Below are 16,230 nucleotides of genomic sequence, written 5' to 3' on the forward strand. Positions count from 1 at the left end.
TTGCCAAGTCCAGGCCGTCACAGAGAGGGCGGGACATGGCCGGGAGGACCGAGGCCTCAGGAGCTGCAGGTGCCTCGAGGGCCAGTCACGTTTGAAACACAGCTCAATCTCGGAGGATAGGGTTAACTGGCTGGAAAGGCATTTGTGAAGGTATTTTACGATTAATGATAAGATACATTACAGAGTAATTACCCAAAAGGTCATGGATATTTAAACAGATCACAAAATTGCTCCAAAACGCCCTCTCCAGAGCAGCTTTCCTGGATGGCACCCCCTCAGACTGCGTACTGCCCTCAGAGGCCCAGGACACCCTCCTGGGCACCCCGAGTCCCGGGCCGAGACGGCTGGAGACCTAGGCAGCTCCAAGCCAGAGTCCTCTTCCAGCCTCACGCGGGAGGGGCAGGCGACCAGGCGAACAGAGCTGAGAGACCCGAGCCCCGCCCGGGGGCACCTGCAATGAAGACGGCACCCAGGAGAGGACCTTGTCCTTCCCGCCCCCTCCCTTGGGAGGCCGGGCAAGGGCCATGTCAGGAAGGCTCCACGGAGGCCTGACCCAGAGGCTTGAGAACGGAAGGGCAGGCGTGCACTCTGAGGCTGCCAAGGCATGGTCTCCCTCGTCCCTCTGGCTTTATGAGAGGCCATATTAAAAACGGCTTATACATAATAGAGTCTGTTACATTTACGGCGAGAAAATATGGAAAGACAATAAAATTAGCAAGCACAGAGGTGAGAGAACACTAAACAGCCTCGGCTCTCCAACAGGAACAGAGAAGGGACAGTCAAGATCTTAAACTGAAGGCATCTGACCCGATTCGAAATTCAAAGTTCCATCTCTCCTCCCCGCTGAGCCCCGTTCCAGGGGGGCCTGCTTGGCATGGGCAGCCCCGCCAGGGTCTCCCAGCTCACACTCACAAAGGGGGCCTGGCATACCCTGCTGGCACCGGCGGGACCCTGGGCTTTGGTCTGGGAGACGCCCCAGCAGCTCGGGTGTGTCCCCGCCCCACCCCTCGTCCCGGCCTCTCTCTCCCGTGACCCCAGCCCCCCGCCCTGGGTCCCAGCAGCTGCGGCACACCAGGCCAGAAGCCCAGCATGGTGTGGCAGCCGCACGCACCCCTGCGCCCTGGCCCAGCGGGTCTGCGTCCACAGACAGCAGCTGGCAGTCACCCGGGCCCAACACCCCCGCCGGCACGGGCTGAGGCGCCTGGCCGCTCCCGATGCGCCACCTGGAACGGCTGCCACGGCGCCAGGCCGAGCCGGGGCCCACGCCCCCCGACTCAGCGGAGCCTCCCCTACGCCCCCAGGCACCAGGACAAGCTGTCTGTGCTTGCCTCGAGACCCGGACCGCCAGGACAGCTCCTTCTCTAGGCCCATCTGTCTTGCTTTGCTGTAATTAAGCCGTTATTTTTAAAGCAGCTTTGGTTTGCAGCCTCCCGCCCACTCTCCCCTAACACCCACTGCAGCGCAGGGCGCCGGCTACGCAGTGAGCGGACTCACTACTACGTGAGTCCATTAGGGTTCAGCTGTCAGGCTGCATGTTCAACAGGTTCAGAGAAATACACGATGCTATGTAGCCCCATTCCTGGGTCATGCAGAGGAGTTTCACTGTGCCAAAAACTTCTCCAGCCCTCCATCCCCCGGGCAAGCCCCGGTAACCCCGCGCCCCTGCCGTCCCCCGACCGCCGGGCGCTTGGAGCCGGGCCCTGTGTGCCGCTCCACGTCGGCATCTCCCACTTAACAACGTGCATTTACCGTTCCGCCGCGTCTTCTCACCGCCTAGCGCACTTCTTTCTACTCTTTGGATGTATCAGGTTACTCATTCACTTACTGAAGGACATCTTGGTTGCACCTATGTTTCGGCATTTATCAAAAAAGCTGACAGAAACACCTGTGTGCAGGTTTTCATGTGGACCTAAGTTTTCACATCTCTTGGGTAAATACCGAGGACCCTGAGTCCTGGAGCGTAGGGGAGCACGTGTGCTTCCCTAAGAAACACCACGCGGCCTTCCAGAGCGACTGCACCACGCTCACTCCCCGCGGCGATGGGGCCCTGTCGCTCCGTACCCCCAGGAGCGCTGGGCGTTGCTCCCGGCGGCGATGGGGCCCTGTCACCCCGCACCCCCGGCAGCGATGGGGCCCTGTCACCCATGTGCCCAGCCCTGCCCATCCTAACAGGGCTGTGCTGGTATCTCGCTGTTGTTTTAATCTGTCTCTCCCTGATGACCCAATGTGGGAACCTCTCATATGCTTATTTGCCTCTGTTTGTCTTCTTTGGTGAGGTGTCTGTTCAGATCTTTTGCTCATTTTTTAACTGGGTTGGCTTTTACTTTTGGATTTTAAGAGTTGCTTTTATATTCTGGATGCCAGTCCTTTAGCATACACAGGTTTTGCAAATAGAGGAGACCCCTGAACAGCGCAGGTCTGAACTGCACAGCTCCACTTGCACACGGGAATTCTCGGCAGTACAAGCCAGAGAAGTCTGCGGCCTGTGGCTGGCTGGGGCCTAGGACGCAGATTCGGAGTCACGTGGGGAGCTCCGGCGCTGCTCAAGGGCCCGCTGTGCCTCCCCGCCGCCTGCGGCTTATCTTTCCATTCTCCGAACAGCATCCTTCATGGGGCTGAACTTCATGGTTTTAACGAGGTCCTGCTCACCAACTTTTCCTTTCACAGACTGTGGCTCTGACGCTGCTTTTGGGAAGTCACTGCCCAGCTGAGAGTCAGCTACACCCACTCCCCCATCTTGCGCGGCAGCCGCAGCTCTGCGTGTTACGCTTAGGTCTGTAGTGCATTCTGAGCTGATCTGTGTGAGAGCGAGAGGTCTGCATCGGAGCCATGTGCCTGCTGAGCGCGCGGACGCGCGGTGGCCCCAGCACCCTTGCCTGCCTCTGCTCTCTCCCCAAAGCACCGCCTCTCCCCAGGCGCTCCCGGGGCCTCACTCTGCCCCACAGCTGGCTGCCTGCTCCCCCTGCAGCACTGCACTGCCCCGGTTTCTGCGGTCTGGGGGGGTCTGGGAGGCCTGGGGGGTCTGGGAGGCCTGCGGGGTCTGGGGGTCTGGGAGGCCTGCAGGGTCTGGGGGTCTGGGAGGCCTGCAGGGTCTGGGGATCTGGGAGGCCTTGGGGGTCTGGGAGGTCTGGGAGGCCTGCGGGGTCTGGGGGTCTGGGAGGCCTTGGGGGTCTGGGAGGTCTGGGAGGCCTGCGGGGTCTGGGGGTCTGGGAGGCCTGCGGGGTCTGGGGGTCTGGGAGGCCTGCGGGGTCTGGGGGTCTGGGAGGCCTTGGGGGTCTGGGAGGTCTGGGAGGCCTGCGGGGTCTGGGGGTCTGGGAGGCCTGGGAGGTCTGGGAGGTCTGGGGGGCCTGGGGTGTCTGGGAGGCCTGGAAGGGCAGGAAGGCTAGTCCTTCAACCTTGTTCTCCTTCGATGCTGTACTGCCTCTTCCCGGGCTCTTGGTCTTCACACAAACTTTAGAGTCGGTCTGCCCACGTTTTGATTAGCACTGTATTCAGTACACACATCATGCTGAGAAGAACTGACAAGATGACAAGGTTGAGTGTTCCTGTCCATGAACATGGAGTGTCTCTGCTTCAGACCTTTGGCGTCTCTCTTCAAACGTCTATGATTTTCCTCATTAGACCTTGCACAAGAAGTCTGTTTGGTTTTTACTTTAGAATCTGTCTGTTTTGATGCTAATATAAGTGACATAATGTTCTAAGTTTCAAACTAAATGTTCACTGACTGAACTATATTAACCTATGGCCTGCAACCCTGCTACAATCGCTTATTAGTTCTAAGAGCTTTTTGCTTGAGTCTCTGGGATCCCTGTATAAACAATCATGTCATCTGCAAACAGCTTCATGTCATCCTTCCTCCCACTGTGTACATTTTACTTCCTATTTCTGGTCTTACTGCATCAGCTAGGATTTCCAGTATGAAGTTAAATTGGACATCCTTGACTTGTTCCTAAATCTTGGCAAGAAAGCCTCTAGTTTCTTACTTGGATGAAAGATGGAAATATCTGACAAGAAATCAGCCTCTCTATCCACCACAGGATAAATAAAACTCTGCCCGCTTAGACAGCAGCCGTCACCACTGAGTGAGCCCAGCAACTGTAAGAGCTCTGGGGAGGCCATGTCCTCTCTCGCTAAGGGCTACTCATGGACCCCCGAGTCCTATGCCCTCCAGGCACATGGCGGCCCCCCCTGTGCTCCAAGGGCCCCAGTTCTTAACGTGACCAGGAATCAGGTGGGAAGCAACCTGGAGCAAGGCGGCCTCCCACACTGACCATCGGGAACAAGAACAGCTGGAAGGGGGAGGTGGGAGGGGGTTCAGGATGGGGAACACGTGTACACCTGTAGCGGAATCACGCTGGTGTATGGCAAAACCAGTGCGATACTGTAAAGTAAAAGAACAGAACAGCTGGAAGGAAAACCAGCTCTGCTGCTGAGGACCTGAGACACACCCCTGCCACCCTGCCACCCTGCCACCCTGCCACACCGCAAGACTGGCTATGCTCTGAGACAGCAACAACCCCTTTCCGGGAAGCACCACAACTGGGGAAAGCTTCTCAGACACTTAATGGCTGGTATCCTTGAATTTCAGGTGGAGGAATGTGATAAAACGCCCGCATCCTTAGAGAGCAGCCCCCTCCCCACGCTCCACCCCATCTCTGCCCCATATCCCTCAGGCGAGAGGGGGGGCCCCGCGGCTGCTGAGAGCCAGAGGACCAGCCTGCAGAGGTTTGCCAAGTGAGGCAGGGGAGTGCCCGGGACTGCCTGGCACGCCAGAGAGCAGCTGTGCCGCACTGCACAGCGAGAACCAGTGTGCGCTCTCCTGGGCTTGTTCTTCCAAAAGAGCCAGCGCCAGCGGGGTGTCACAGCTGAGTAGGAAGTTCTGCGACTCAGGGCTCCCAGAGTTCACACAAAGTGTCAGGAGACGAGAGCAGCGTCAGAGAGACGCCGAGACCCCTCCTGCACGGAAGTCAAGGGGCACAGAAAACCCGAGCCTCAGGCCCGAGGGCCCCACCTTCGACCTCCGCAGACGGCCGGTCGAGGGGGCGACCATCTACACGGGCCCCTGCCATGAGCGAGTCTCTGCTCGCCCCGGCTGGCCGCCCCAAACCTCTTCCAGTGAGACACGGAAGCGGGAGCTCCGAAGCACCGAGGGTCAGGGGCCAACCGCAGGGTCTCTTCACCATCTCCTCACCCAACGGGAGCAACACTCGAGGACTGCACACTTCTGCTCATCCATGCGCTTGTGGGAACCCAGGCTCCAGCGCACCTGTGGAGGGGCCAGCACAGAGGGCCCTGCCCGCCTCCCCAGGGTGGAGGTGACCCCGGCGCCTCTTCAACCGCAGGGGCTTGCCAGGCGGCGTTTCTTACTTGAGGCTCTGAGCCAGGCCTGTCCTCTAACAGAACCATCACAAAGTAGATTAGGGATCCCTGGGCCACCTGCCCGCTGGCTGAGCCTGGCTGCGGACCGTCACCACACTTTTCTGTGGTCACAGCCCCGCTGCCCTCTGCCAGGGCTGCACGCAGGACAGCTTTCCCTCCTCCGCGTCCCGGGCCTGCGGTCCAAGGGAGGTGTGCCCAGGGGTCCCCTCTGCCTTCAGCCAATGGGGCCAATGCCCCTTGGCCCCAGAGTCAGGTAACCGGCCTGGAAGTGCAGCCTGGCCCTCCGGCCAGGCCTGCCTCCGGTCTCTGGAGGAACCTGCCTCTGGCGACGGCCCGCAGCCCTGAGTGTGCACCAGTGAGGGGCAAAGAACAGGCGCACGGGAAGAAGCTGTCGTTCAAACAGTCCCGGAGGCTGCGCAGTGGCTCAGGACACGTCCTGTGAGCCCCAGCAGCCACAAGAAGTCCAGCCGGGGACGCCGCAGTCCATGCCGCGTGAGGTCCCCACATGGAGAGAGGCAACACCCGCAGCTGAGGAGCCGCGCCTCCAACACCCTGGTCTCCGGAGGCCAGGCGTCCACTTGGCCAGGCTGACGAAAGCTGACGGCACCTCAGCTCAAGCGTGGGCTCCCAGCAGAGCCCTCACCAAGTGACTGTCACTCAGTCTGTCTCCAAGAAAGCCAAGAGAGCGGGCAATGCCGCGGGTTTCTAGTGCGGGGAGGCGGCCTTCAGGCCGCGATCTCGTGGCCACAAGCTCACAAAGATAAAACAGACCATAACCTGTGACTCTGACTCTGTTTACACTTAGAAAGGCCTCTCTGCGATGCTGCGATTTCAAGTGAAGGTCGGGAGCTCTGCGTCTGGGTCTAAACAAGCCTCAGTGCCCGGGGCCCCCGAGGACTGTCCGGGCTGCGGCTCTGGAGAGCCCTCCAGAGGCTCCTCTACACACACCAAGCGACACGGCTGCAGCCCTGAGGCACCTGGCCACTCCCAGGAGCCGTGCCTGGCTGAAGGTCAGACCCCACCGGCCCCTTCAGGTGCCCTTCGAGGGCTCCCCACCCTGGTCAGTGCTTGGGGTCTCCAGCTGGCTCCCCATCACCCACACACAGGAAGCAAAGGCGCGCCCAACCTTATTAGTGGCCCGACGTGAAGAAACGGGAAGACTGTCCAGCCGGCCGCAGGCCAGCCCCTCACACGTCCTCAGTGACCAAAGAGGAGGGCAGGGTCGCTCCCCCTGCAGACAGAGGCCCTGGCACAGCTGGCCCTCCCGGCCCCACGCCGCACCCAGGGGCAGCAGAACAGCCGAAGGCCACACCCTCGCCAGGGCCGGGCACTCTCCCCACAGCCAGCTGCCTCGAAGGCGCGGCCACGCTGGAGCCAGGCGCAGGCACTTCTGACAGTGGGCAGGGGGCAGCGGCAGGGGAGGGTCCATCGCACACTCAGGAACAGCCCAGATCCGTCCACCAGAGCCCGCCTGGGACACTGTGGGGAGAGGCCTGGCCACATCCACACCAAACATCCTGACCCCAGAGAGAAGCCGGTGAGGCCGTCAGCGCTCAGGTGGGCCCTCGGGCGCAGCATCCGCCTCCGCGGGATGGGGAGGCACGTCCGGGCACGCACTGCCCCCGCGGCGATCCTCCCACAGCCACCGCCACAGAACTCACCACTCAAACGGATGTCGATTCGGGGATGAGGTTTTTTCCCAGTGCTTGAATAAAAGGGGGAGTTTCACATTTTATCCACTTCCACATCTCTTTAACAATAAAAACTTATTTAAAAGGCCCATGAATATGTAAACGGCGTTTAAATATGGAAATGCAAAGCCTGCAAGAAAACAAGTCTGGGTGTGAAGTATTAGCGCCTCGTCTTGCTGAGAAGACGACACAGACTGGCTGAGGCGAGGACGAGGGGCCCAGCCTCTGCTCGCGGGGGGCGGCGCGCAGCCTCATCCCAGGCGCACCTCCGCCAGCAGGTCCTGCCCCTCGGGCCACCCCCACTGCCTCCGGGCCCCCTGCTCTGCCCTCTCCCATCCGAAGCCACGGACCAAACCGAGCGTCTCTGCCGGCGCAAGCTCAGGCCGCTCACTCTCCCCGCAGCGTCCACTCTGCCCGCCAGGCGGACAGCAGGGAGGGGTGTCCCAGTGAGAGCCACGTCCTCCACGCCACGCAGGGCCAGAGAGCCCATGAGGACAGGGTCACCCTTGGGACGCGAGCGCAGGGCCCCCTCCAGGGTCAGAGGCAGGGCATCTGACTACCAGCCATGCTGAGCAGACTCGCCCCAGGCCCACCCCAGGCCCAGAACCTTCAGGTCCATGCATGGAGCAGAGGGCCTGAGGGTTGGCCACAGTCCTCAGCCAGCGATGCCAGGGCCTCCGTGGGCCACAGCCCCTGGGGGGTAGCACCCCTGTGTGTGTCCACAGGAAGTGAGCACCCCAAAAGCAAGAGGCTGACGACCCCTAACAGAACAGAGCCTCCCTCCCTCCAGGGAGCTCACAGGGCTTTAGGGGACTTCTCGGAAGACGCTGACAGGAAAGCGGTGAGCAGGCGTCTCTCTGTGCGACAGGAACCCGGGGGGACGAGCTGTTGCTGCTCCAAGCGTGGTCCCTGGACCAGCAGCTTTGGCTCCATGGGCGCCTGCAGGGAACACAGAGCGCGGCCGCCCCCGCAGACCTGCCGAGCCTGAGCCTGCGGGAGCCCAGCGCGCGGTCTCTGTTCTCACTGACCTGGAAAAGAGCTGGGCGCCCAGCGCTGACCCCCCAGAGACCAGGCAGTGCAGGAGCCGCCACGGCCAGCGCCAGGGGGGCCTCGGGGATCGCGCCACCCAAGCGCCAACTGCAGCCACGGGCTTCCGCACAGCCCCTGCCTCGCCCTCACACGAGCCTGGGCAAGACCACTGGCGCTGCCAGTGGGGTCCCTTGCGGGCCTGGCACCACCAGGACCCTGGATGGACTGGGTTCTCCCTCAGGGTGATGGGGCTTGGTCTCACGGACAGAAGCCAGGCGGCCACAGTCTAGAAAGTGACAGCGGCTCCTGAGGCTCGGAGCTAAGCCAGAACAGCCATCAGCACTGGAGGTCCATGCCCACCCTAAGGGGACGGCGCGGGGCCTCGCCTCCATGCCCCACCCCAAAGGCCTCGCCCACACTGATGGGGAAGCAGCTGGAGGCCCGGAATCCACCGCTCAAGGAGAGGACACAGACACCGTTCCCAGGGACGCATCTGCAGAGGGCCCTCACCCGAGGAGCCTCCAGGCCCCGCCCTCCCACACGTGCCCATCCTCTCTAATTGGCCGCAGAATTTATAGCCTGGAATAGCCCTCCCTCCGGGGAGGCCACCGAGGAGGTTCTGAGGAGAGTCAGAGCAAGTGGCTCAGAGGGCTGCAGGCACCACCTCACGTCCAAACACGGCACTGCAGGTGGGCACAGACCCTCAGCCGGACTGAGGCCACACCCCCACTGCACAGCAGCGGTGACTTCCTGCCCCGAGTCCCAAGCAAGGAGGGAGGTCTGAGGAATAAAGGGACGAGGGCGTGAGCAGACAGCCAGGAGAGGTCTGTTTGTCACCTCCTGGCTACCAGCTAGGCCAGGAAACAGTTCTTAGAGCAGCTCTCACCTTGTTAGATCCAGCCAGAATTGTGGAAAACAACAAAAACCCAGAAAACATCACCCAAGATGACACGGAGCCGGGGCAGCTACCGGAGGACGGCTGCCCGCACCTCCAAGCGCGCCTGGGCCCCGGGGCCCCACGAGCGACCAGCCGAGGGCATGCGGCCTGAGCAGGAGCCTCCTGCTCTGCTGCCGTCAAGCCCATGGCCAGCGCCTCACAGGGCCATGGAGCCCACACACGCAGGACCACCAGGAAGAACACGTGGAGACCAGCTGTCAGACGCCTCTGCTTCCACACCTCCTGCCAAAGGCCATCAGGTCGCGTGGCAACAAGAGCTGAGCAGACAGGCAAGCGTCCGTCTCCATCACTGAGAACCCCGGGGCCACCGTTGCAGAGACGGTGATGGCCAGGATGAGCAGGAGAGCGGGCGGGGAGGGCCAGCGCGTCTTCCAGCAGCTCCTGCATGGGACAGGGGCACACCCCCCAATGGCCTGGGGCTCCCATGCCCTTCCTGCCCAGGCCTGCCCCCTCCAGTGGGGACACAGGGTCGGGAGGGTGCCCCGAGGGTGCACACAGCCATCCCGGCAGGAAGCTGAGGCGGGCTGTCCGGGGCCTGCAGCAGCACCACAGCGCCCCATCTCCGGTCGAGGGAGGTCGCCGGGTCGGGGCCAGTCCACGGGGCTGGGGAACCACGCACGACGGTGGAGCAGAGGGACAAGGCGGAGCCTGGCCCCTCGAAGGCACCCTGGCTGCCCGGCAGGACGGCACGGTCAGGGCCCAGCTGACCCGTCCAGAGCCTGCCCTGGGCTCCTGCCAGCCTGACGTCCGGCCTGGTGCCCCGGGACAGGCAGAGCAGAGGCTCCCACGCCACAGGCCTCACTCTGCCTGCCTGGCACACCCCCATGCGCTCAGCCGGACCACTCATCCATTCCCTCGCTCAACCAGAGGGCCCAGGGAGCACGCGGGGAGCGTGGTGAGGGCAGGCGGGCACAGTGCCGCCTCAGGCAGAGGCAGCCGGAACCCTGCAGGCAGGAGCCCGGCAGGGAGGGGGCAGGGGCGGGGGACACCTGGGGGCGGGGGCGGGGGCGCATCCCAGGCGAGGGCGCCGGCGGGACGGAGCCGGCTCGCGCCCACCTGCCCCACAGACGCCCGTGTCCTGGGTGAGGAGGACCGCAGAGCGGCTCTCTGGTGTCTCCGGCCGCCTGGTCAGCCGCAGGCTGTGGTGGCGTCGCATCCCCACCCACCTGGAAGGGGCGCCCCGGTCTAGATGCTACCCTGGCTACAGCCTGCAGGCCAACCGCCCTCTCCACGCTGCGCACACTTTTCTAACAGACCTCAGCGTCCAAAGCTGCATTTCGGGCTCCCGCTGCCTTCACCTGCTGTTCTGCCAAGTTCTCCGGCGACATGAGAAGCAAGACCACGTGCACAAGCTCTTACCAAAACCCCACCCTGTCTTTCTGTCTCACCTGCCACAGTGGGCCCACAGCAAACAGGGCACCCCCATCTTTCAGGTGTGCCCATGTGTGCAAGCTCTTCCAGCCTCTGCCCCCTCCCCACCCCGCCACACACACACACACACACACACACACACACACACACACAAGCTATACCTGCTCAACACACACACACACACTAAAGATATACCTACACACACAAAAGATATACCTGCTCAACACATATACACACACACAAAAGATATACCTGCTCACTCCTAATCTGCCTGCTGGGAAACTCACCACTGCCTGCCCTGCGCTACCCTGAAGTCACGCTTTCCCCAGGGCTCCGGGCGCTGCGTGCTAAGTTGCTTCAGTCGTGTCCGACTCTGCGATCCCATGGACTGTAGCCCGCCAGGCTCCTCCGTCCATGAGATTTCCCAGGTAAGAACACTGGAGTGGGGTGCCACGCCCTTCTCCAGGGGATCTTCCTACCCAGGGACCGAACCTGCGTCTGCTACATCTCCTGCGTCGTAAGCGGGGTCTTTATCACGAGCGCCACCTGGGAAGCCCCTGGCGCTGCCGGGCTCCTCAAACACTAACAGCTTGATGCCAAGGGCTCTTCTGAGACACGTATAGCCCAGAGCGGGGAAGACTGATCTTCAGAACAAACTGCAGTCATCAGAGCAGCCCAGAGCTGGAGCGTGCGTCGGGTGTGAACAGGTAGAGTGAACAGACGGACCAGCGCCTCACAGAGCCGGACTCAGCAGGCACGCACAGTGTGTGGCGGGCAGAGCCCCCGAGGCTGCTCAGCCTCCCCTCACCCGCTCCCACAGCAGGTCCCCCGGATCTGCACCAAGGGCCTGGCCGGACACGTCACTCCTGCAGGCCCATGACGCACGCCTCCACTGCGCAGAGCAACGCATGACAAAGGGTTCTCTGCAGCCACACCCAGCCCCTCTCCAGGTCCTGGCTCCAGCCTCAAATAATGACATAGAGCTCCAGGACACGCAGACCAGGATGCAAACCCTGCCTCCACGGCTTCCTAGCTGTCTGACACGGGGCTCAGCACTCTGCTGGGGGGCAGAGACAGCACCATCATGCAGGGCTCAGGGGAGACACCATGAGCCCGCCACCCCTGCACAGAGAAAGCCTGCACCCTCAGCACGGCCCCATAGGGACCAGGACCAGCGCCGGGTAGCCACGGGTGAAAGGCAAGGTTCCTTGGGCTGCGATTAAACCCCAGTCCAAAGGCGGGCACCGACAGGCCGCTCTCACCAGCAACCAACAGCGCCTCTGGGGCTGTCTGTCCCAGGAGGACCACGGTGCGGGAAGCGGAGACCAGCCCACTGGGCCAGGGCACCCTGCTCACAGAAAGGCCCGCCAACAGCAGCTCCCCACAAGGTCGCCCAGCAGGATGTCGGCTGGAACTCAAGGCCACGGAGGACTTCCCGGCGCCACCCGCAAATCACCTGTTTCCTGAGCGTGGCTCACACCGAGGCTCCTCCCACCATCTCGCCTCGTCCTCAAAAGAGCCCCCAGAGCCTCCAGCCGGAGCGCGCCTGCCTGGAGCTGGGCAGAGCCCAACTTCCGCTCTCCTGCCAAGGCACCTCTCCTGGTCTAACCTGGATTCTGCCCAGCTGCCTTCAAAGACTCGAGGGAATGACATCAGCCCCTCCCACCTCACGAGGTCTCCTGGCCTCCACAGGAACACACCCAGCGCAGCAGCACCGGCGTGCCCACAGCCCTCCGTTCTGCGTGGCCAGGGCCCCGAGGACACAGGACCCCAGCCTGGCACCTCCCTAGAGGGGCCTGCACGTGACTCCACCACCAACAGATGGGGTCAGAACCTCACCTGCTCCCAGGGCCTGAGGCGCTCAGGCGACCCCTGGCTCCTCCCATGCTTTCTGTCGCTGGACGAGGGGGGCCTCCCTGGGAGGAAGGGGACAGTGCTCCGTGCCCGCACACAAGACACACTCCCGAGACGGGTGCACGGCCAAGACCGCCCGTCCGCGTGGCTGTCGACGGCATGAGGACAAGACCAAGGGCGCCCCGGCCCTGGTCGACGATCCAGCCCAGGCCCACAGCCCGAGGCGCCACACTTCCCCTCCCCTCCACTCCCGGGACCTGTCAGGCAGGTTGGCCGCCCTGCCAAAGAGGTGAAGCGCTTCCTCAGGAGGCTTGAGACGCCCTTGCTCCTAGGGCAGCTGCACTGGCTCCCAGAGGGAACCCAAGGGTCCTGAGAGGTGGACGAGGGGCCCCCAATCCCCCAGACCACCTCCCCGCTGTGGTGGACCGCTCCCTGTAATGCGAGTCCATTTCTAAACCCACCCCACAGAAGAGACGGGCCCCCTGACTCACCATCTAGAACCACAGACCAGAGCTACACTCACAGCTCTGAGAGGCTGACCTTCCCGCTGCTGCTCAAGCAGGTAACTTTAGAAAGCACCTCACAGTTTGGCGGGAGAAAGATGCAGACAAGTTTCCTTTCCTCTAATAGCTCATTCTGTTTCAAACTCAAAGTAAAATGAAGAGGATTGCCTGGAAAAATGTTAAAGCTTTAATTTCAAATCACTGTTAATGCCCGTTTCATCTGACAGCAACTTTGAAAGCAAAAGGCAATCTTTATCATTTGAGGTTTTTAAACTAGATTGATGTGATTATGTCCAACATAACCAGATGCTTCTAAAAGCAATTTTCAAAGTGACATCAGCCCCCCAAATAAGAAAGCCTTCCTTTGATTATTAATAAACTATTAACACGCAGTCTGCACCGGGGGTGAGGCTGCGGGGGCTGGCCACGGCCCACAGGTCGACCTCACAGACCCCCTCCCACCAGCCCGTCAGGGCGAGGGAGCCTCCAAGGTCCTGCTTGGTCACCACCCTTTCAGCCGCCCGCTGAGCCCTTCACTCACCGGAGGGGCTGACCTCACGCAGCGTCCACTTTCCAGTGACTCTAAGTGGGAACCGACTAGCTCCCGCTAGTTCCTCTAAGTGGGAACCCCATCCTCCGTGAGCACCTGGTCTGGGGCAGGGAGAGTGACTGGGGGGAGTCTGCCAGCAGTGGGGGTCCTAGGAGAGGTTTCCTTGTTCCAAAAGGGAAGAGGCCTCTCCTCCTGCCTCTGACTCGACACCCAGGATGTGGGCAGCCACCCTGCACGTGAGAGAAGCCTGCCTGGGCCCCAGAGGAGGAAGGCGGACAGCAGTGGGCAGGCCCAGGCGTGGCTCAGGAGGAGCAGGCCAGCACATGGGCGTGCTCCCCTTTCCTGGCACAGAGCTCTGCAAAGCCCTGCAATTTCCTGAACGGGGAATGACGTGAGTGTCCCTTCGGCCAGACCCCTGGACGGCGTGGGGCTGGGGCAGGGGAGTGGGTGGGGGGTGCCAGAGGAACCAACGCCGGGAAGAAAGGCGTGAAGTTCCACCTGCCCCCCCACCCCCAGGGAGGGGAGTGGGCTGGAGACCCAGGAAGTCACCAACCGCCGAGACTTAACCACGCAGGAAACTCGCAGAAACCCTGAAGGGGGGCCTCCGAGGCGGCGGACACGAGGCAGCTGCGGGAGGGCAGCCCTGCCCCCGCCCACGCAAGCCTGGGGCGCCCTTCCCGTCCAGCTGACCCGGCTGCACGCTTCGTCCAAGACAGAGAGCTTTCCTGAGGTCTGGCCTTCATGCCAGCACCTGATCAGAGGCGGGGAGGACCCTACACTCCCGGTCAGATGGACGCGCAGGTGCACCTTGTAGGACCGAGCCTCACCCGTGGGGCCCGGCTGGCCCGGGGGGCCACGGCAGAGCTGAACTGAACCCCGGGACACCAGTAGGCATCTGAGTGAGAGCAGGCGCAGGACACACGAGTGGCCCGGCTATGCTGCTACGGGTGCCTTCTCTGAGGGCCCAAGTCTCCGCACACACAAGCGCCAGAGGCTTCAGCCTGGGTTCCAGGACCACTCAGAGCCCAGGCAGCCACAAGGACGCAAACGCTCCTGGCAGGGAGCGCGGCCTTCCACCCAGACCCCGGAGCCCCAGGGGCCGCCCCAGGGCCCCTGGGCTGATGGGCCACAGCGTCCGGAAGACAGCACGCCCGCCACTGCCTCAGCGGGGCCTCGGTGTGGCGGGGCGGGATGAGGGAAACCGCACACCCACAGTGCCTGCCCCACTCCACGAAGCCGGGGGTGCACTCACCCTCAAGCCCTCTCCAAAGCAAGTATGTTGTTAGATAAGCGCGGCCGCCAGGCCTACCTGCTGGTGATGGAGCTATTCCTGTCCTTCAGGGCCAGCTCACGCTGCTGCAGCTCCACAATGAACTTAGACAGGTCCTCTGGCGTCCTGGGGAGACAAGAACACACAGGGTCAGCGGGGTGTGCTTGCAGGGGACAGGGCTCTGACCCTAGGGGCCGGCCCAGTGCCAGGCAAGCCACTGACGGACCTCGGAGCCGGACGAGTCAGGGCCTGTGAGGCCTCCGGAGAGCGGGTGTGGGCTCACAGCACAGCCGGCCGCCGGCCACGTGACACTGGGGACGCCATGCGTGCCAGCCCTCGCCTGTAAAACCCGAGTCGGTACGTCGCATCACTGCCATGAGGAGGATGTGAAGTGAGAAGGAAGAGCGCCTGCCACGCTGGCTTCCTCCCTCCTCTCAGACGCCACGCATGCGGACGGCGGCAGGGGCACAGCAGGCGCCACGGGCACGGCGCCTCCAGTGTCCAAACTCCTCCAGGGGGACGATCAGCCACTGCTCGCAGCAGCCCCGTTGCTCACTGGTTCCATTTCACAGACAGGGAAACGACGAAAAGACAGTGATGACGGGCTCCAAGGTCACCCCACTCTCCACAGCACTGAGCCTCAACCTGAACCCACGCCTGCAGCTCAACACCTGGCTCAGGAGAGCAGGCACAAAACGTCTCTGACATTCAGACACCCAACACGCACGTGAAAGAGGCTCGACACCACTAATTCTTAGAGAAACGCAAATCAAAACTGTACTTGGGCCCCACCTCACATCGGTAAGAACGGCCATTATCAAAAAGTCTACAAATAACAAATCCTGGAGAGGGTGTGGAGAGAAGGGAACCCTTCACACTGCTGGTGGAAATGCCAACTCGTGTGGCCACTGTGGACAACGGTGGGAGGTTTCTCGAAAAATCTAAACTAGAGCTGCCATACGATTCTGAAATCCTGCTCCTGGGACTGGGATTTGAGAAAACTCTTAATTTGAAAAGTTCCACACACCCCAGTGGGTCACTGTAGCATATTCACGACAGCCAGGAAATGGAGACAGTCTAAATGTCCATCAGCAGACGAACAGATAGAGACGTGAAGGATAGAGACACAAAGGAGCATCAGCCACGAACAAGCAGGAAAGGCTTCCCTCGCGGCTCAGAGGTAAAGAATCCGCCTGCAACGCAAGGACACAGGTTCGATCCCTGGGTGGGGAAGATTCCTGGGTTGAAATGGCAACCCTCTCCAGTACTCTTACATGGAAAATCCCAAGGACAGAGGAGCCTGGTGGGCTGCAGTCCATGCGGTCGCTAAGAGTCGGACACGACTGAGCGACTTCACTTTCACTTTTCACTTTCATGCACTGGAGAAGGAAATGGCAACTCACTCCAGTGTTCTTGCCTGGTTCCCCAGGGACAGAGGAGCCTGGTGGGCTGCCGTCTAGGGGGGTCGCACAGGGTTGGACACGACTGAAGTGTCTTAGCAGTAGCAGCAGCAGCAGCAGAGATTATTATGCTAACTGAAGCAAATCAGACACAGAAAGGTGAATACTGTATGATGTCACTATATGTGGAATCTAAAATTAAGGATAGAGGGTTCCCTGGTGGTC

The 16,230-nt window shown here is 61.7% G+C and overlaps 1 protein-coding gene across 2 annotated transcripts in view; it reads right to left on the reverse strand.

Annotated features, from left to right (window-relative positions):
- Positions 1-16,230, reverse strand: part of MAD1L1 (mitotic arrest deficient 1 like 1) — a 238,344-nt gene that overhangs the window by 173,101 nt on the left and 49,013 nt on the right. For both annotated transcript variants that reach the window (XM_052656304.1, XM_052656297.1), the window contains exon 10: positions 14,645-14,731. In XM_052656304.1, the coding sequence (XP_052512264.1) occupies positions 14,645-14,731 (87 nt within the window). The remainder of the gene's footprint in view (positions 1-14,644; positions 14,732-16,230) is intronic.

Source organism: Budorcas taxicolor, chromosome 2, assembly GCF_023091745.1.
Source record: "Budorcas taxicolor isolate Tak-1 chromosome 2, Takin1.1, whole genome shotgun sequence".
Classification (NCBI taxonomy): domain Eukaryota; kingdom Metazoa; phylum Chordata; class Mammalia; order Artiodactyla; family Bovidae; genus Budorcas; species Budorcas taxicolor.